This window comes from Vulpes lagopus, chromosome 12, assembly GCF_018345385.1.
Source record: "Vulpes lagopus strain Blue_001 chromosome 12, ASM1834538v1, whole genome shotgun sequence".
Classification (NCBI taxonomy): domain Eukaryota; kingdom Metazoa; phylum Chordata; class Mammalia; order Carnivora; family Canidae; genus Vulpes; species Vulpes lagopus.
The window spans coordinates 35,040,233-35,059,212 of record NC_054835.1 but is presented as its reverse complement, the minus strand read 5'-3'; the positions used below and the strand labels follow the sequence as shown (position 1 = coordinate 35,059,212).

The window sequence follows — 18,980 nt, the reverse complement described above, 5'->3', positions numbered from 1 at the left end:
TGAGTGGAAGGAAGCCGGGCTGGGGCCGTGGGCAGGGGGCAGGCCAGGCCGGGGTGAGAACAGAGTGGTGGGTGTGCGATGAGCTCAGGCCGGAGATCTCCACAGAAGACCCTCTTGGCTGGCCCTCGTTCCAGAAAGCAGATGTGAGAAAATGCAGTCTGCCCTCCCATTAGCAGCTTGGCGAGCCATAGAAATAGGTGACAGGAGAGTAAATATTACACATACATACATTTATATTTATGAAAAATTGGGAAAGAAGTGCAGCACAGTAGGGTATGCGGCAAAGCACCAGTGTCCTGCTAGAGTGTCCTGGCAGGCGGCGGGAGGGGAGGAGGGCTGTCAGACTTGGGGTATGGGCTCAAGACCCTTTCTGGAAGCAAGGGGTGGGGCAAGGATCTGATGTTTGTTTCCAAATGGCAAGGTCTGGGGAGCAGAGGAAAGGAGGATTATGGAAGGGTGGCCATCCTGATGGCCACCCTGTTCTGGTTCTGAAGGACTTGAGGTCTTGGCAACAGCTTCTCTGAGAGGAGCCATGGCAGTGGGGCCAGGGGTGATGGAGCTCTCACCATCAGGTGGAGCTGGGTCTGTGCCAGAGTGCCTGTGTCCCCCTGCCAGGACATGTCTAGAAGTGGACAGCTCTGTGCGCCAGCAGAGGCTGTGAGGAGAAGGTGGGGGTCAGAGGTGGGAAGGTCAGTAGTTTCTCCGGCGGAAGGCAGAGGCCGGTCACCAGGACCAGCTGGGTCAGGACCTGTGGAGAGGCAAGGTTCGGTGTCAGGATTCCAACCACCCAGATGAGGCTTGCAGAGAAGGATGGGAGTCCCCAGCAGTGTCCATTACCACTTTAAAGGGAAGCCCTGGCCCTCCCTGGCCCTCCCTGTGCAGATGGAGGATCTGTATGCCCGTCTGTGGGGACACGGTATCCCGGGACACCCTCCTCCCTTGCTAGAATCTCCAGAGAGGGGAGTGGGGGGACCCCCCCCCCACCTGTTTAGTGGCGGCCGGCTTTCTTGGACCTCTTGGTGGGGAACTTGCAGCTGCGAAAGGCATCTGTGTCCCGGATATGCTGGCCTTTGAACTTGGCGGGCGAGGCACAAGTGGCATCAGGGCGGGAAGTCTTGGCTTCCAGCCACCTAGAGAGAGAGAGTTGCTGGGCTTGGGGAAGAGGTGTGGGAGTGCTGGGGGAGGGGCAATCGAGCCAGGGGGGTCAGGACTGACTTAGCTCTAGGACAGCCTGGAACCGTCATCTTCACGTCACAACCCCCTAGAGTCCCACCCCTATTAGGTAGCAGATCTAGGAATTATGCCCCTGCTGTGTTAGTGCAGGGCCAGTGCATCTCCACTCCATCACATGAGAGCGGGTTCTGGGAGGAAGTGTGGGGGTGCTCTCACCTCCGAAGACCCCGGAGCTGGCAGGTGCACTTCCAGGGGTTGTTGGTGAGGGTAAGGGTCTCTAGGCTGTCAAAGGGGAAGTTGGAAGGCAGCTGGTTCAGGCGGTTGTTCTCCAGATGGACATGTTTCAGTGTGGTCACGCCCAGGAAGGCACCGTCCGAGAACTGGAGAGTGAGGGGGACAGGAGTGAGTGCCCAGCCTCTCCCAGCTCTGTGGCCCCGGAGGGCAGGGTCCTTCCCTGGATAGAAGCAGTGGCTCCTCAAGGAGACTGAGTTCTCTCTGGTGATCTGATCTGTACATCTACATATTGAGATAGGTGGTGTCATTTCCAAAATGCAGATGTGAGGGGCAGTCAAGTCTCTTGCCCAGGGTCACACTAGCAAGTAAACAGTAGCGGCAGGACCACACCCAGCTCCTCTTCCCCCTGGCAGTGCACTCCCTGCACAAACACTGGGACCAGGGAGGCAGCCAGAATTTGGTTCCAGCGGCCCAAGTTGGCACACCATGAAGCTGGTCAGTGTTTGGTGGGATGGGCAATGGGCCCAGGCTCCCCAAAGCCCCAGGGTCCTAGGACTTCCCCTAGCTCTGTCCTCACTGCTCCCTCTCTTACTGCTTGCCAGCGGCTATTTGTGGAGCCTCCTTAGTGGAACCTTTGGCCAGGCTGGATGGCTCCAGAGGAAACATTCTATTGGTGCCCACATCTTGGCCCAGTCATCACAGTGCTGCCTGGCCTCCCCGGCCCCAGATCAGTCCCTGCTGCCTCCTCTGCTCCCTACTAAAAGGTCACTCTGGCACTGGTGGGCCACAGGGACCTCTGGCTTTATCTCTAGAGGGACCAGACAAAGATTGGCTGCCATCCAGGCATGATTCTGCCCTCAACTCTGTGCCCATGGATCAAGGAGGGGTGTGAAGTTCCCTGGAACCACACTGTTCTGATGATGGTCTTCTACACCTTGCCCTGGTCCCTGCCCAAACCTCCTGGCCAAAGCCCCAGTACCAGAGTGATTTTCCAGTTCCGAGAAGGGATCCTGCCCCAACCCAAGGCAGCCCCACTGGGTATCCTATAGGGCAGAAAGGACTAAGCAGGGATGCGGCCAGGTGACAGGTCTGGTCGACCAAGGTGGGCAAGGGGCAGTAAGTGGTCTGGGGGACAGTGAGGCACAGCCAGTCTTCCTTGCAGGGAAGACACCTGGCGTCTTGTGCCAAATGTTGACGATGGTATGTGGCTCTCGTCTTTGGCCCTTCATAGAGCCCATAGGTGTCTTCCCTGCAACCCGGGGAACGCCCTGGTTCCCGAGCCCCACTCAGTTGAAATGGACCAGGGAATGCAGTGGGGTGTGTACGTGGGTGAACTAGGGGAGAAGGAGAACATTCACCAGGACCTCCGGGGGACATGGAGGAGGTCTTCTTCCTCAGCTGTTTGCTTTCCCCTCACCCCCCAGTCCTCCACCCCACCTCAGCACACATGTACACCCCCCACCAAGAACAGGGTCTCTTTGTGGGCCTGATTTGCACAGCTCCTCAGGAAAGCTTCTCAATAAACAAACCTTCCTTTATGGGGTGGTAAGTTTACTGGAGACAGGAAAAAAACAGCAGAGGAGGGATGGAAGGTCCAACAGGAAGAGGTGGCTCCTGCCCACAGCAGGGGGTTTGGGAGCAGTGGACATGCCTCCTAGGGGCCATTGGCGGGGCCAGGGCAGCCCCAGCTCCGTCTATAAGTAGGAATCCGAGGACGGCAGTGGCTGAGACTAGGGACTGGGGCTGCAGGGTGGGATTTAGGGTGGGGATGAGGCAAGATGAGGGACAGAGTTGTCAGAGCTCTTTACCTTAGAGATAGCCAGAGAGACAGAAGCAATTTTAGAGGTGAAGGGATGGTGCCCAGCCTCGGCCCCGGATCCCTGGTCCTCTAGGCAGAAAAGGAGCCAGGACAGAGCTCTGCAGCCAGCAGCTCACCTTCTCCAGGTTGGTGTTGTCCAGCCAGAGGGTCTCCAGGTATCTGCCGAAAGACTGGAAGGCGTTGTCAGGAATGCTTTTCAGGGGGTTGTGGGACAACTTCAGCTCTTCCACCACCCGCAGCTTGCTTAGAGCAGCTGCGGGGTAGCTGGACAGCTGGTTCCTGTCCAGGTAGAACTTGGCCAGGTTCTCTACGTCGTCCAGAGCGCCGGGCTGCAGTGAAGTGAGTGCATTTTCCGACAGGTAGAGCCAGCGCAGGTCCTTGGCGCCCTGGAAGGCACCAGCGCGCAGTTCCCGAATCTTGTTGTTGTTGAGCTGCAGGATGAAGAGGTTGACGAGCGGGGAGAGCAGCCCCCGGGGCAGCTCAGTCACCTTGTTGTGGTCCAGGTAGAGGTAGGTGAGCTCGGTCAGGTCATCGAAGGCCCCGGCGCGCAGCACACGGATGTCGTTGTGGGACAGATACAGGTAGATGAGCTGCTTGAGGCCGCGGAAGGCGCCCGCAGCCACCTCGCGGATCTGGCAGTGCTGCAGATGCAGCGACACGAGGTTGGGCATGGCGCGAAACGAGTTGGCAGCCAGCACCGGGAAGTTGTTGCGCTGCAGGTTGAGCAGCTTGGTCTTCTCTGACACCTTGGGGATCTTCTGCAGCCCCACCTTGTCGCAGATGACGTGCTGCAGGTCGCCGTGGCAGTGGCAGTTCTGGGGGCACGCGGCCAGTGCCGGCAGCAGGCCGGCCAGGAGGCCGAGGACGAGCAAGAGCATCGGACGGGCCATGGCCGGGACGCCTGAGGCCGGGGCCGGGGTGGGGGGCGGCAGCGGCGGCGGGGCGCGGGCAGCGTCGAGTCCTCGGCACTCGGGTCTCCCGCCCTATTTATACGGCGGCCCTGACCGCAGCCGGCAGCCGGAGCCAGCTCCTACGTGGAGCATCCCGGCCACCGGGCTTAACTCCCTCCCGCCCGGAGATGCGCCCCCGCCCCCGACGGGGAGGGGCGGGGCCCTGCCCCCAGCCCCCAGCCCCCAGCCCCCAGCTGGCGACCGTGCGGGGCTGGCGCCGACCCCCGAGCCCAGGCCCCCTCTCTCCCCGCGCTCCCATCCTGCCCCCCGCCCGCCCCCAGCCCCCCAAAACCTCCTCTCCCCATCCTTCGGGGACCGGGGGCACGGGTGCGTCCAGGGCCCCGAGTTCACACCGGAGAGAGGAGGCGTTCCCGAGCTTGTTTGTTTGCTCAGGTTCGCGCCCCCTTGCCCCCGCGCCCCCCTCCACCCGCTCGGCGCGGCGCCCTGGCCCCGGGGAGGCAGGAAGCGGGGCCGGACAGCCGGACGCGAGTCTCGCCGCGGTCGGCCGGCCGGCGGCGCTTTAATGGCACTCTTGTGCGGCGCCGGCGGAGCGTGAGAGCCGCGCTGGCGGCGGGCTCCCCCTTCCGGCCGGACAGCCGGCCCACCCCAAGGCCGCGGGCGCGCTGCCGCCCCCCCCCGCCCCCGCCCCCGGGCTGGTCTCCGCCCTCCCTCCCAGCGCAGGGCTTGAGTTCCGTCCGTCCCCTGCACTCCTGTCCCGTTGTTGCACGGCTGAGAGCTAACCAGAAATGTGGGAACGGGGAGGGGGGTGGGACGACCCACAGAATTCGCAGACACACCTGAAGACCGCAGGCATGGAGTGGGGACAACTGAACAGCAGTCTCACCGTTTCCCCCTTCCCACCTTCCCCCTCCTTAATCTCCCTAAAATATCTCCATCTCCTCACCCGCACCCCCAGTGGTCAGGACCTGCCCCTGAGGGGTCTCTCAGGGTGGCGGCCAGAGTGGCGCCAAGGTGTACTTGGCAGAGGCCACACCTGGGCAGTGGCCCCAGGACTCTGGGGGTGGGGGGGCGGGGTCAGGTTCTGGCTACCAGGGACGAGCCAAGGCAGGCTGGGGTCCTGTGGGCAAGCCCTGCCCCAGCCGACCAGGTCTCTGTGTGTCCACTTGCCAGCCACGGTGTCCGGATTCCTGTGGAAAGGGAAGGGGAGGCAGGCAGGGTCTGAGCTCTGGGCTGCCAGGTCAGGGTTGTTGTCTGTGTTTGAGAGGGGGAGGGGCCAGACCCGAGCAGTGTGCCAGCTAACACAGAGGAAATTGGGGGTGGGGGGTGGGGGGTGGGGGGGTGGAGAATGGAGGATGAACAAAGGTCTGTTGTCTTTGCTGCTCAGGAGCCTAGAATACAGGGTAGCTAGCCTCTCTCCTAAGACCTTTCACCCATTGCCTCTAGAGGGGGGTCACAGTTGGCTCAGAACATTCCCTGGTGGTATTTAGGCTCCTCTAAGGCTGGCTTCTGGTTTTCTGTTGCTCAGAATGTTCCAACCACTAGAAGTGCTGGTGGTGAGGGTGCCACTGGCTTTTAGATCCTTGCTTTGGCTATATTTTAATTCTGATGGAAATAAATTTACAGGAAAAAGCTTGGGGATCACCCACCCCAAGGCCAGGCACTGACCCCAGGTTTCGGGTGGGTGGATGGGCAGGTTCTATCTGTGCAGTTCCCAGTTGGGCCGAGGCGGGCTGGCTTTCTAATCAAGTTTATGGGACCTTCAGTTTGGAAGGAAGGGGCAGGGGATGTTGTAGTCTGAAATCAGGAAGGGGGTGGTCAGACAGCCTAGGGTTGAAGGAGAGAAGGCTGGGGTATTGGTAATGCAGGGAACCACAGGCTCAGGCATATGGCTGCTCCAGGAAGCAGGGAAAGAGCTCTGGCTAGAAAAGAATGGCTTCCTTGCTCTCAATTTTAATTTAGACCTGGGGCCCCTGCCAGTTGAGCTAGTCTGCTGGGCACGCAGTGCCTCTGACCCCTGACCCCTGGCCTCTGCTCACATGCCTCTTTTCCCACCATTCAGCTGCCTTCTACTTTCTCCCGGATTCCTTCTCATTCCCCTTCCCCCTGCATCCTAGGGTTCCCTCCAAACAACCCTTCCCCAATCTTCCAGGTGGCTTATGGAACCACGGAGAACAGTCCCGTGACCTTCATGAACTTCGAGGAGGACACTGTGGAGCAGAAGGCAGAAACTGTGGGCAGAATTCTGCCTCACACAGAGGTGAGCCCCAGCCCTGGCCCTCTGGACCCCACCTCCTATCATCCTATCACTCAACTAGGGTGCCTTTCCTGAGGACGGTTATCACCTTCAATTAAAAGAGCCATACACTCGCTCAAGGTGTGCAGAGCTGCCACCTCCCTCCCCCGCACCGCCCCCAAGCTGCAAGGTCCTCCTCTGGCCTGGCCTGGGGCTTCTTCTGTGGGCTGAGGCTGGAGAGGGAAGAGCTGGAGCAGTGGCTGTGAGCAGCTGCCAGCTGAACTCCGCACCCTCCCTTCCTGTCTGAGGTGTGTTTTTGCCAAGCCCCACTGTCTGTTTCAGGGCAGCCAGGACAGCCTCAAAGAGAAGCCAGAGCACAGAGATTTTTCCTACACAGCTCTTTCTCTCCCATATTTCTCCCCCTACTCCCCACCTTCTGCAGAGCTCCTCTGTTTGCTTGGCGTAAACACTTAATTTCCCAAGCAGCCTGTCCCTCCGAGGGCCTCTTACACCTTGAAGGCTGACCCAGAGCACCTCGCTCTGAAATTCCCAGCTGGGGTGTCTTTCCTGCACCAACACTGGTGCTTCATGCCGGCCTGCACCACCACCACCACCCCCTGCCCGGTGGGGTCACTGCCAGTGTGTCCAAGCAGCCCTTCTCCAGAGGCTAACCACTATCCTCTGTGCAGACCTCTCCTGCCCTGCACCAGGGAGTGAGTGTGCAGTGACATTAGCTCCTTCCCATGTGTCTGACAGTCTCACTGCTACTTGCTGGGATGCCCAGCTGCAAGGTAGACAGGGGCAAGCCAAATTCTCCCCATTTCACAGATGCAGACACCGAGGCACACAGACTAAGTTTTTCTTGCACGTTGGCTGTGGCTCCTTTCTCTACCAGGGCTTTCAAACTCTGCCTCTCTGCCTCCTCCTGTTCACATGTCTCTACCACACCACCTCTTTGGCTTCTTTATTTACTGCTTAATGGGAAATAAGAGGAGACTCCCTTCTCTTCTGCACAGTTTATAATTCGTCAGCTGGCCTGCCCTTCTGCGGCAGCTGCTTCGCCCTCTGCTTCCCCCTCTGCTTCCCCAGCACCTCCTTGCCTGGGTTGTTCTTCCAGCCCAGCTCAGGTGTCTAGCCGGTGATGGATCCACTCCAGTCTTTGTCTCTCCCTTCCCTGGATTGGGATGGGCAAAGCCAGAGGGTGGAAAGGCAAAGCTCTCCCCATCCCTGAGGGCCCCCTCATCTGAGGTGAGAGGGCAGGAGGCCCCAGACTGAAGCTACTTGGTCCCAGGCCCAGATTGTGAACATGAAGACAGGAAACCAAGTAGAGCTGAACACACCCGGAGAGCTGTTCATCCGAGGGTACTGTGTCATGCTGGGCTACTGGGGTGAGCCCGAGAAGACCAACGAAGCAATTGGACCAGACAAGTGGTATCGGACAGGGTGAGAAGGCAGCTTGGGCTGAGGAGAGGCCGGGGGGCGCGGTCTGAGGAGGGGAGGTCTGAGGCCAAGCTGGAAATATTAAACTAAAACAGGGAGAACAAAGGGGCACCTGGGTGGCTCAGTCGGTTAAACATCTGCCTTTGACTCAGGTCATGATCTCAGGGTCCTGGGATCCAGCCCTACTAAGGGCTCCCGGCTTAGTGGGGAACCTGCTTCTCCCTCTCCCCGTCCCCTGCTTGTGTTCTCTTTTGATACCTCTTTCTTTCAAATAAATAAATAAAATCTCCCCAATGGGTAAAATGGGGATGCTTATGCCCTCTGCACAGGGACCCTGAAAGGATCAAGCATAGTATGGATGAGAGTGCTCTGGACAGTGCTGTGGCCTACACCAGCGTCTGTAAAATCTGAGCCAAGGCTCACTCATCTGTCAATTGAACAAGTTCTTATGCACCTGTCATTTGCCAGCCCTGTTCTGGACGCTGGCCGTCTGAGGGAAGCCAAGATGAGGAGGGTCCTGCTCTTATTTTCCGCATGTCTAAATGCCATGAAAACAGTAAAGTAGGGTCAAAGAAAGTGGCAGTGGTGGAGAGGGGAGCTTCTCTTAGACTGGGGGGAGTCAGAGAAAGCCTCTTAGTGGACATGCCTGAATTGAGACCTGAATGATAAAAAAATAAAAAAGCCAGCCACGAAAAGCATATATATAGAATGTCTTGTTCATGCTATATCCCCCAGACTCTAGTGCGAGACACACAGTAGGTGATCAATAAATGTTTGATGAATAAGGGAGCAAGCCAGTTAGATGAAGCAGAGGTGAGAGGCCATTCCTGGGCTTTCCTTGCAGAGACATTGCCGTGATAGACAAACAGGGCTTCTGCAAGATCGTGGGCCGCTCCAAGGATATGATCATCCGGGGCGGGGAGAACATCTACCCCGCAGAGCTTGAGGACTTCTTTCACAAACACCCGCAGGTGCTGGAAGTGCAGGTGGGTCACCCAGCCCAGGTGAGCCAGGTGAGCCCCCAGGATCAGGAAATCGGGATGGGCATGGCCATATCTAAGATCTGTTTCTGGTGCTGGAAGGTGGTGGGAGTGAAGGACGCTCGGATGGGGGAGGAAATCTGTGCCTGCATTCGCCTGAAGAAGGGGGAGAAGACTACAGAGGAAGAGATCAAGGCTTTCTGCAAAGGGAAGGTGGGAACGAACCTCAACCCACCCCAAGCTGAAGTTGCTTCATTCTCCAACCCGCTCTCCCACCGTCCCTGTCCTCACCTGCACCCTGTCTCCCTAAACCTATGACCTCGCCCAGCCTCACACTTTATCTCCCTCTCGTCTGTAGATCTCCCACTTCAAGATTCCTCGATACATCGTGTTTGTCACAGAATACCCCCTCACCGTCTCAGGGAAGGTGTGTAACAGAGACCAGAGAGGGGCAGGGGAGGGGGGGGGGCAGGGGGCTGGGGTCCTAGGTTCCCAGAAGGCCAATTGACCCCACCTATGCTTCCCTCAGTGATGGGCAGAAGTGTCTCTCCAGGCTAACAGTAGGGTGACCACACAGCTCATCCTGGTTTGCCCCAAACCTTCCTGGCTTTACCCTAAGAAACTCCCCAATCCCAGGCAAACCAAGCCAGTTGGTCACCATGCTGGCAGAGGCCCCGAGCCTGGCTCTCACTCTGTTCTTTTTTACCCTAGATCCAGAAATTCAAACTTCGAGAGCAGATGGAACAACATTTAAACCTGTGAATAAGGGATTGAGGGGTCCTCACAAGCCCTCCCTGCCCTTCCCCCACATTCCCATCTGTCTTTGTGACTTGACATAAAGAGCTTCTCTGTTTTCTTTGGTTGGTCTCTTGCTGGCGTGCTCTCTTGGCAGCTGCTGTGGGATGGAGAAGGGATGAAGCACTTTCAGACCTCCCATTCCTTGTCACGATGGTGCTAAGCACTTTGGCGTTCATTATCTACTTAATTTAATCCTCACTCACTGGATCCCTTTGAGATACCCACCCAATTTTTTTAAAGATATACTCATTGCTTTTTCACATTGTCAGATTACTCCAGCAAGAAGTATTCCCCCCCGTTTTTTTTTAAGATTTTATTTATTTACTCATGAGAGACACAGAGAGAGAGTCAGAGACACAGGCAGAGGGAGAAGCAGGCTCCACACAGGGAGCCCGGGTGGATCCTGGATCTCCAGGATCACGCCCTAGACTGAAGGTGGCGCTAAACCGCTGAGCCACCTGGGCTGCCCAAGAAGTATTCCTTTTAAAACAATAAAAGCTTTATTAAGATATAATTGCACATACCATCCAATTTACCCATTTAAAGTATCCCATTTAATGGTTTTTAGTATATTCATAGATACGTGCAGTCATCCCCAAAGTCAATTTTTTCATTGAAGCATAGTTGACACACAATGTTACATTTGCTTCCCAAAGTCAATTTTAAACATCTTCAACACCTTATAAAGAAACTCCAGGAGATCCCTGGGTGGCTCAGCGGTTTAGCGCCTGCCTTTGGCCCAGGGTGTGATCCTGGAGTCCTGGGATTGAGTCCCACCCACATCAGGCTCCCTGTGTGGAGCCTGCTTCTCCTTCTGCCTGTGTCTCTGTGTCTCTCATGAATAAATAAATAAAATCTTAAAAAAAAAAACAAAAAACTCCATACCCTATAGCTATCATCCCATATCCTGTTATTCCCCTACCCACCCCCCACCCCCAATTTTTTTTTAAATAGATGAACCTGGGGCTTCCTTGATGGGCTGGGCCAGATCAAGCACACTGGAGCTTGGCCCAAGAAATAAAAACAGCTGGGTTCCAAAAAGGCCTATCAGTTTCCAGTTCATAGAGACCAAAACTTTCCGGCTGCTTTCAATACTTACCTCCCAGTGTGTCTGTCCCTTCCAGCAGCAGCCTCTTTACTTTTTAGAAAATCCAGGGCCCTTTAGGATGTTCCTAGTGCCTGGCACTATGCTAGGTGCTTTCATAGGCATTTTCTCTACCATAGTCCCTACCAAGTAAGCACTAGCCCCATTTCACAAATGGTGAGACTGGAAACTCAGAGAGGTTCAGAGTCTTATCCAAGGCCACACAGCTTGTTTGACTCCAAAGCCCATGGTCTTTCCACTTTAACAGACAGTTCTTCAGATGCCTGCTTTCCTGGCCTTTCTTTCCTCTGCACCGCATCTCTCTCGGACATACAGCATCTTTGAGTCTCCTCCCAGGTTGGCCTGACCCAGGAGATGACAGCTTACTCTCCTGGCCAAGCCGGCTGCCCCTGGGAATTTCTGCAACTTCGACACCCAGCCCAAGTGCCCTCTCCTTCTCCCCTGACTTCGCGGCCCTTGTAACAGCCCGGCCACACAGCACAGAGCACATTGCCTGGTATCCAGCAGATGCTGGGTATCTGTCGCCTGCCGTCTCTTCTTAGTTTGCCTCTCCTGTCTTAGGCACATGTACTGAGATCTGGTTCTATGCATCTACCTCCCCAGGGCTCAGCCCTGAGCCACGCACGTAAAATGTGAAGGAACTGATTGAACGGACTGAGAATTCCTAGACGGGCCGGGGAAGTCGCCCTCTGACAGGGTGCAAAAGGGGGGCGGTTCCGCCCACAACCCGGTGCCCTGCAGGGGCCGGCAGGCGGCTGCCGGGAGCGCGCCGGTGCCCAGCAGGTGGCGCCGCAGCGGCCAAGCCCCGGGCCCTGCCTGCCGGTCCGGGAGCCGCGGGGGCCCCTTCCTTCCGCCGCGGCGGCCCAGCCGGCCGGGCTCCGCGCGCTCCCGTGCGCCCCGGGCGCGTGTCCGCCGCGTCCCCCGGCGCCGTGGCGCTCCCCGGGGCCCGCGCCCGAGGCTGGGCGGCGGCGGCCAGAGCGGCCCGGAGGCGCCGCCGCGCGGAGGGCGCGCGAGGACCCCCGAGCTCGCGCGCGGCGCTTTACGTGCACGTGAGTGGGGTGGGGCGGGGTGGGGGCGGGGCGGCGCCCACGTGGCGGCTGGCCGCGCAGTGAAGCCACCCGCGTGGGTCCCGGCGCGCAGCCGAGGTCTGGACCGGACGCGGGGCCCTGGCAAGGAGATGCCGTGGTCCGGGGACCTGAAGTCTGGGGCGCTCCCCAGCTCGGTGACCTTGACCCAGGGGCTTCCCTCCGAGTCTCAGTTTTCTCCTAGTGAAGTGGGGGCACAGTATTCCGTGTCCCACCTGCCGTGGGGAGCCGTGGGGCTTAGACGGCATAGCCACTCCTGAGGACTTGGGGGTGGGGTGGGTGCGACGGAACCCGGCAAGTGGCCAGGGCCACTGGGTCACCCCTGGCCCGGCTCATCTACCCGTCCCCAGTGGCCGTACTGCGAGAAGCGCTGCAGTTACTGCAACTTCAACAAGTACATCCCCCGCGGCGTGGAGGAGGCCGCCGTGCGGAGCTGTCTGGTGACTGAGGCGCAGACTCTGCTGCGACTCAGCGGCGTGCGGAGGTCCGTGCTGGGCAGTAGGCTGAGGTCTTGGAAGTTGTTTCGGGGAGTAGCCAGGACCGGTGCAGGCATCCGGAGGGCTCCTCCAGGTCTCCTCTTCTCCGTCCTCTTTTCCCAGAGTGGAATCTGTGTTCTTTGGTGGGGGCACCCCCAGTCTGGCCAGTCCCAGCACCATAGCCGCTGTCCTGGAGGCGGTGGACCAGGCAGCTCACCTGCCTGCAGACTCGGAAGTCACATTGGAGGCCAACCCCACTTCGGCTCCAAGCTCCAGGCTGGCGGCTTTTGGGGCAGCAGGGGTCAACAGGTTGTCCATCGGCCTCCAGGTAACCCATCTCACACAGGGCACCCCAGAGCACCCAGGCCTTCAGTGCCATCTCTCCTCTGGGCACATTCATTAATTGGACAAACACGTATTGACTCCTCTGGGTGCCAGGGCCCAGTAGGCAGTGGAAGGTGTATGGTGAGGCTGCTTAATTGGTGCTGTGCTAGACCACAAGCTTCATGAGGCAGGAATCATGTGCGCCTTCTTTTTTTTTTTTTTTTTTAATCATCGTATTCCAAGTACCCACCATAGTGTATGGCACATAGTAGACACTCAGAAAAATTCTTATTATGTGATTGGAGACACAGGAGGAAGCAGGCAGGTCATCAGATCCGTGCAGTATGGTAAAGGCTGCCAATAAAGGGGGTCTCAACAGAAGACTTTCAGAGTACAGCCTGAAGGGCATCTCAGTCTGATGAAACCCTGGAAACCGTCCTGGAGGAGGTGATCTTTGAATGAAAAGGAGGACTTCCACAGGAGAGAGGGTGTGGCAGGAAAAGACAGGATATTGAAGAGGCTTGCATATTCTGGGTAGCTATGCGTCATTCTGTCACTGGAGAGGTTGGAGGCAAGGCTGCACAGTAGAGCCCAAAAGCCTTGAGCATCATACTAGGGAGTTTGGGTTTTTGCCTAGTGGTAATAAGGGACCTGTTGAAGGTTTGTAAGTAGGGGAGAAACACATTCTTTTCAGTTTGACTCCTGGTATTTCCATATCCAGTATTGTCAACCTTTCTAATATATCTACCACTTACCATAGAGTTTGGAGTCAGGGCTTTGTCCTAATGGGATGTACTGAAAAGAGATATTCTGAGATATTCTGGCCTCAAATGCATATCTTAAATCTAATTGTGAGGAATCACCTGGAGAATCTAAATTAAAAGACTTTTTTGAGGGTGCCTGGCTGCGGTGTAGGACTCTTGGTCTCAGGGTCGTGAGTTTGGGTCCCACAATAGACATTACTTAAATAAACAAACTTTTTTAAGAAAGACCTTTTTTGTGTGTGTGTGCTAAGAACAAACAACGTGAGATCAGTCTGCCCTCTTAACAAAATTTTTAGTGTACAATATATTATTAACTACAAGCACAGTGTTGTACAGTAAGTATCTAGAACTTATTAAGAGACATTTTAAAAACTGGTCTGTATTCTTCAAATATGTCATGTCATGAAAGACAAAGGCTGAGTATCTAGACTCAAAGAGACTAAAGAGGCAATGAGAGCTGAATGCAATGTGTGACCCAGATGGATCCTGGATTCGGGTGGGAAAGGGAAGTTACTACAATGAATATTATTGGGACAACTTTGAATATGACTGTGTATTAGATAATGGTGTCATGTCACTCCTACATTTCCTGAACTCTATAATTGGATTGTGGTTATGTAAGAGATTGTCCTTATTCTTAGGAAATGCACACTTTAGTATTTAGCGGTACAGGGGTACAGTGTTTAAGTTAATTACATTTAGGCAACCACATTGCAAGTGCTCACTAGTATGTGGTCAGTGGCTAGCATATTCTGCTAAAATGTTCTATATCTGAAGTGACCTGTACAGTAGTCACTGACCACATGTCAGTAAACACTTAGAATATGATTATTGAAATTTAACTAACTTAAAATTAAATAGCCACATGTGGTTAGTGTCTACTATATTGGAGAGTGCGGATAGAGAACATCCCTGTCATCTCAGAAAATTCTTTTGGTCAGTGCTGGCCTATAACTTACTGTCAGATGATTCAACATTGTAATCACATACATGTATAATTAGAGACCAAGCAAATGTGGCAAAATGTTACTTGGTGAATCTAAATGAAGGTGTTTATTGTACTCTTTCGATTTTTGTAGAGGTTTGAAGCATTTCAAAAAAGCAAAATTTAAAAACACTCTTGGCTTTGGAATCAGTTTTAAATTCCAGGTCTGACTTTGCCATTGTATGACCTTGGGCAAGTTGTTTAACATTTCTTTTTGTTTTAAGATTTTATATATTTATTTCAAAGAGAGCACGAGGGCAGTCCCGGTGGCTCAGCGGTTTGGTGCTGCCTTTGGCCTGGGGCATGATCCTGGAGACCCGGGATCAAGTCCCATGTTGGGCCCCTGCATGGAGCCTGCTTCTCCCTCTGCCTGTGTCTCTGCCTCTCTCTCTCTCTCTCTCTCTCTCTCTCTCTCTCTCTGTTTCTCATGCATAAATAAATAAAATCTTAAAAAAAAGAGAGAGAGAGAGAGAGAGGACAGCCCCAGTGGCGCAGCAGTTTAGCGCCGCCTGCAGCCCAGGGTGTGATACTGGGGACCCAGGATCAAGTCCCACATCAGGCTCCTTGCATGGAGCCTGCTTCTCCCTCTGCCTGTGTCTCAGCCTCTCTGTGTCTCTCATGAATAAATAAATAAAATCTTTAAAAAGAGAGAGAGAGAGAGAGAGAGAGAGAGAGAGCATGAGCTGCAGGCAGGGTAAGGGGCAGAAGGAGAGGGAGAAGCAAACTCCCCGCTGAGCAAGGTCACCCCCCCCCCCTTGCAGGGCTCCATCCCTGGACTCTGGGATTATGACCTGAGCTGAAGGCAGATGCTTAACTGACTGAGCCACCCAGGCATCCCTGTTTAACATTTCTAAACCTCATTTTTTAAATCTATAAAGTAGAGCTAATGTCGGAGGGTTATAAGGATACATTAGACATTGCTTAAAAATGCTTTGCAAGGCTTGACCATGGCCTCCCAGCTTTCTGGTGTGTCCTTTTGTATCTGTCCTCAGTAAGGTGGGTCACATGTGCCTGTCTGCCTCTCAGCTGGCCTCCGTGCTTATACCTGGCCCTCTTTCCTCAGTCCCTGGATGACACTGAGCTCCAGCTGCTGGGGCGAACACACTCATCCAGGGATGCTCTCCAGACACTGGCGGAGGCTCGGCGCCTCTTCCCCGGGCGTGTATCTGTGGACCTGATGCTGGGGTTGCCGGCGCAGCAGGTGGGGCCATGGCTCAGGCAGCTGCGGACACTGCTGGGCTGCTGTGATGATCACATCTCCCTCTACCAGCTGACTCTGGAGCGGGGCACTGAGCTCTTCACCCAGGTGCAACGGGGTACCCTTTCTGCCCCTGACCCTGAGCTCGCTGCTGAGATGTACCAGGAGGGACGGGCACTGCTTCGAGACGCTGGCTTCCGCCAGTATGAGGTCTCCAACTTTGCCCGGAATGTATGTCCTGGGGCTGATGGTTGAAGCTGGGGAACAGGCGGGTGGGCTAATCCATGACTGGACAATTGTGGCCCTGTGGGGAGGGTGGTGGTTTCTGCTCGGTGCTCTTGAAGACTGAGCTAGGACATCCTAACCAGGTGCCCCTGACCTTCACTCTGAACGGACTATTCCCTCCCTCCCCACAGGGGGCGCTTAGTACCCACAATTGGACCTACTGGCAGTGCGGTCAGTACCTTGGCGTGGGGCCAGGTGAGTCCCCTGTGAACCGTAAAAGGGATGACTCAGGAGCACAATGTCAAGGCTGTGTGATCTTGGGCCACTTATTAACCTCTCAAGGCTTCCGTTTCCTTATGCATAATGTGCAGCAAGGAAATAATATCTGCTTTGTAGAGCTGTTGAATATATATTTTGAGATGCTTGATGTAGTGCCTGGCACTGTAGTTCTCAATTGTTAGTGTGTATCAGAATTATCTGGAAGGCTTGTTCAAACTCCTGTCTCTGGGCCCCACATCCAGAATTTCTGATTGAACAGATTTTGTGGGAGGAGGACCCAAGGATTTATATTTCTAGCATATAAGATGCTGTTTGTCCAGGGACCACATTTGAGAGCCACTGATGCAACATCAGGCAAGCACACAGCATTCGGTACTACTAAAGTGGGGGTGGTGGTTGATGTTGCCAGGGGCCCATGGGCGATTTGCACCCCAGGGGGCCGGGGACCACACCCGAGAGGCTCGGATTCAGACCCTGGAGCCGGACAACTGGATGAAAGAAGTGATGCTGTTTGGGCATGGCACCCGGAGACGCATCCCCCTGAGCAAGCTGGAACTGTGAGCATCTGAAGGCGCAGGGCTCTTCACCTAGGGTTTGCATGCACTCCTAGAGCCTTCCCCACATGCACGTCTTTGTTTTCCTGTCTTGCCCTGCCCCCTCCCTCACCATCCTGCTCTTCCTTGTATGTGTATCCCATATACACATCCCAGCATAGGGTTTTAAGAATTGGAGTAGGCCCAGGTCTCCTCTCCAATATGTACTGATGCTTTTTCTCTCAGGCTGGAGGAAGTTTTGGCCATGGGGCTACGTACAGACATAGGGATCACTCACCAGGTAAGGAATTGGGAGTTGTGGCACACTACTTCCTTCTCCTAAGTCTTGCAGAATCACTGTCCCCTTCTGTGTGCACACACAGATGCATACATCTTTCTCTGGGGCTGGCAACTGGAGGTTGGCCTCGGTCCAGCCAAGGCCTGATGGGCAGAAACAGTGGGCAGTGTGGTGAGAACCCTGGACTAGGGCCACAACCCCCCTCCTGCCCCCGCCAGGGACCGGACCCTCCCTTGCCCTTCACTACACCCCCAGACCTCTGACCAGAGTAGCCTGGCCAGCTACCCTCCCCCCCACGGTCTCTGCACCTCTCACCTTTCTGGTTTCCCAGCACTGGCAGCAGTTTGAGCCCCAGCTGAGCCTATGGGACGTGTTTGGAGCAAGCCAGGAGGTGAAGGCTTTGCTGGCACAGGGCATCTTGCTGCTGGATCACAGGTGTGTTGCAGGGGTGGGTGTCAGGAAGCCCAGGGAGCCTTGATACAGATCCACAGGCCCAGGAGAAGTGAAAAAGACTGATGAGGAGGGGCCAGTGGGTGCCGGGGCTTCGTACTGGTGGAGGATGAGGATTGGAATTGGTAAGATGAGGCAGTCACGTCAGGCCTCTTGGTTTTCCAGGGGTCTTCGGTGTTCCTGGGAAGGTCTGGCTGTGCTAGACTCTCTGTTGCTGACCCTCCTGCCTCGACTCCAAGACGCCTGGCAGCAGAGAGCCCCTTCCCTTGTGCAAGGAGAATGACCAAACGTTCCTGTGTCCCGGTGCCATGCCAGGTGGGCTTTGGGGGCTGGACTGATGCTCTCCACTGGCAGGTGCCATTTCAGCTCCAGTCATTGCCCGCCTTGGCATCCCCAGGGGCATGGCTAAAGTGAGGTGCCTGGAAGGACATTTCTAGTTTGGGAACTGGCATCAAGTCTGCCCACCACTGCCAGAGAAGGGAGTAATGGTTTCTGCAAGTGCCTCTCATTAGTGGGCTCTAAAGTGAATCCTGGCTGGCAAGAGATTCTGAGAACTCTAGCTTTCAGACTTCTAGCCCCTAAAGCACAGGGCAGGACATGGAGGGCCTGGCATGTGCTGGTGGACCTGCGCCTCTATCCAGCACAGTGGCCTGCTAGACTCTGAGGACAGTGAGAAGGATCAGAGCAAGCCTTACCCTTTCTCTTTTGGCAACCAGGTTATGTCTGGGGTGCCAGAGCCTCACAGACCCTCCTGGGTGCCCCCCTCCCCTCCCTGCTACAGTCCCTCTCTCAAGAGAGTAAAGGTGGGGCGAGCTTCACAGGGAAAGGGGAGGAGAGAAGAATTCAGGAAAGACTCAGAGTCTGGTAACTTTCCCCTGGCCTTTTACCTACAGAAGCGTTTGCCTGGTTTTATTTAAACAGCCTGGCAAATCCAGTGAGCCCGCCTTGACCTTGGTCTTCTCCTTTGTCCAGGCTCCTTCCCTGGAGCGTAGAATCCTGATTTGGGGGCCCGAGCCTTAGTCCAGGGCTGAGATTCCTTCCCCCACCGTACATTCCATTTTGAAAGATTTCAAGCCTACAGAAAAGTTAAAAGCATAGTTCAATGTAAAGCACATAGCCTTCGCTGCAGGGTGTTTGTACAGTCTGGAAAGAGGAAGTATTCATAATGTCACCAAGGACATCTTCGACCTGTAAAAAAAAGAAAAGAGCCATGTTTGCTGACTTTGTGCTCAGCCTGTCGAGTTACTGATTGCTAAATTTTGGCCACATTTACTTTACCTTTGAATAGCTAGCTCTTTCTTTCTTTTTCTTTGCTGCACCATTTGAAAGAAAGGTAGACATCAAACATTTTAGCTTGTATCTCCTAAGAAAAAGAACATTCTCCTCTATAGCACGGCACCATTATCAACCTAAGAAAGTGTATGCGCTAGTGTACAGTCCTTTTTCAAATTTCCCCAGGTGTCTCCAAAACACTATAAATTTCCTTGGGCTGGGTGGGAGAGAGGGGGAAAGGGGAGATACAGGCTCCAGTGAAGTTTTATGCTTTATTTTTGGCTGTTATGTCTGTTTGTTCTCTTTTATATTTATTTTATTTTTTGATGATTTTGACAGAGAGAGAGAGAGCACACGCACCAGCAGGAGGAGCAGCAGAGGGAGAGGGAGAAGCAGAC

General features: G+C 55.1%; 3 protein-coding genes across 3 annotated transcripts in view; 2 read left to right on the top strand and 1 right to left on the bottom strand.

The window, feature by feature from the left end:
* The window catches only part of ACSF2 (acyl-CoA synthetase family member 2), a 29,365-nt gene extending 19,715 nt beyond the window's left edge, over positions 1 to 9,650 (top strand). The window contains exons 11-16 of the mRNA XM_041726042.1: positions 6,287 to 6,394; positions 7,662 to 7,813; positions 8,655 to 8,796; positions 8,893 to 9,003; positions 9,149 to 9,217; positions 9,502 to 9,650. Coding sequence (XP_041581976.1) covers positions 6,287 to 6,394; positions 7,662 to 7,813; positions 8,655 to 8,796; positions 8,893 to 9,003; positions 9,149 to 9,217; positions 9,502 to 9,552 — 633 coding nt within the window. The 3' untranslated portion in view covers positions 9,553 to 9,650. The remainder of the gene's footprint in view (positions 1 to 6,286; positions 6,395 to 7,661; positions 7,814 to 8,654; positions 8,797 to 8,892; positions 9,004 to 9,148; positions 9,218 to 9,501) is intronic.
* CHAD (chondroadherin) lies at positions 12 to 6,280 on the bottom strand. Its single transcript, XM_041726043.1, has 4 exons — positions 3,343 to 6,280; positions 1,390 to 1,553; positions 985 to 1,130; positions 12 to 748 (listed from the first exon to the last, which is right to left on the bottom strand). The coding sequence occupies exons 1-3, from the start codon at positions 4,114 to 4,116 to the stop codon at positions 989 to 991; spliced, it is 1,080 nt and encodes a 359-aa protein (XP_041581977.1). The 5' UTR covers positions 4,117 to 6,280; the 3' UTR covers positions 12 to 748; positions 985 to 988.
* A 1,125-nt stretch (positions 9,651 to 10,775) lies between the features above and the next one.
* RSAD1 (radical S-adenosyl methionine domain containing 1) lies at positions 10,776 to 18,980 on the top strand. Its single transcript, XM_041726813.1, has 12 exons — positions 10,776 to 10,822; positions 11,073 to 11,151; positions 11,362 to 11,742; positions 12,129 to 12,262; positions 12,378 to 12,582; positions 15,391 to 15,756; positions 15,942 to 16,005; positions 16,439 to 16,586; positions 16,809 to 16,863; positions 17,192 to 17,295; positions 17,476 to 17,625; positions 18,922 to 18,980. Exons 1-11 carry the CDS (start codon positions 10,776 to 10,778, stop codon positions 17,591 to 17,593), a joined length of 1,701 nt encoding a protein of 566 aa, XP_041582747.1. The 3' UTR covers positions 17,594 to 17,625; positions 18,922 to 18,980.

Excerpts from the sequence above, each read along its gene's own strand:
- CHAD (XM_041726043.1), bottom strand. The coding sequence starts at position 4,116 with ATGGCCCGTCCGATGCTCTTGCTCGTCCTCGGCCTCCTGGCCGGCCTG. Across the intron at positions 1,554-3,342 it reads ACAACACCAACCTGGAGAAG|TTCTCGGACGGTGCCTTCCT; the intron begins GTGAGCTGCTGG and ends CTCACTCTCCAG. Across the intron at positions 1,131-1,389 it reads CAGCTCCGGGGTCTTCGGAG|GTGGCTGGAAGCCAAGACTT; the intron begins GTGAGAGCACCC and ends CTCTCTCTCTAG.
- RSAD1 (XM_041726813.1), top strand. The coding sequence starts at position 10,776 with ATGCTAGGTGCTTTCATAGGCATTTTCTCTACCATAGTCCCTACCAA. Across the intron at positions 16,587-16,808 it reads CCCCTGAGCAAGCTGGAACT|GCTGGAGGAAGTTTTGGCCA; the intron begins GTGAGCATCTGA and ends TTTTTCTCTCAG. Across the intron at positions 16,864-17,191 it reads ACATAGGGATCACTCACCAG|CACTGGCAGCAGTTTGAGCC; the intron begins GTAAGGAATTGG and ends CTGGTTTCCCAG.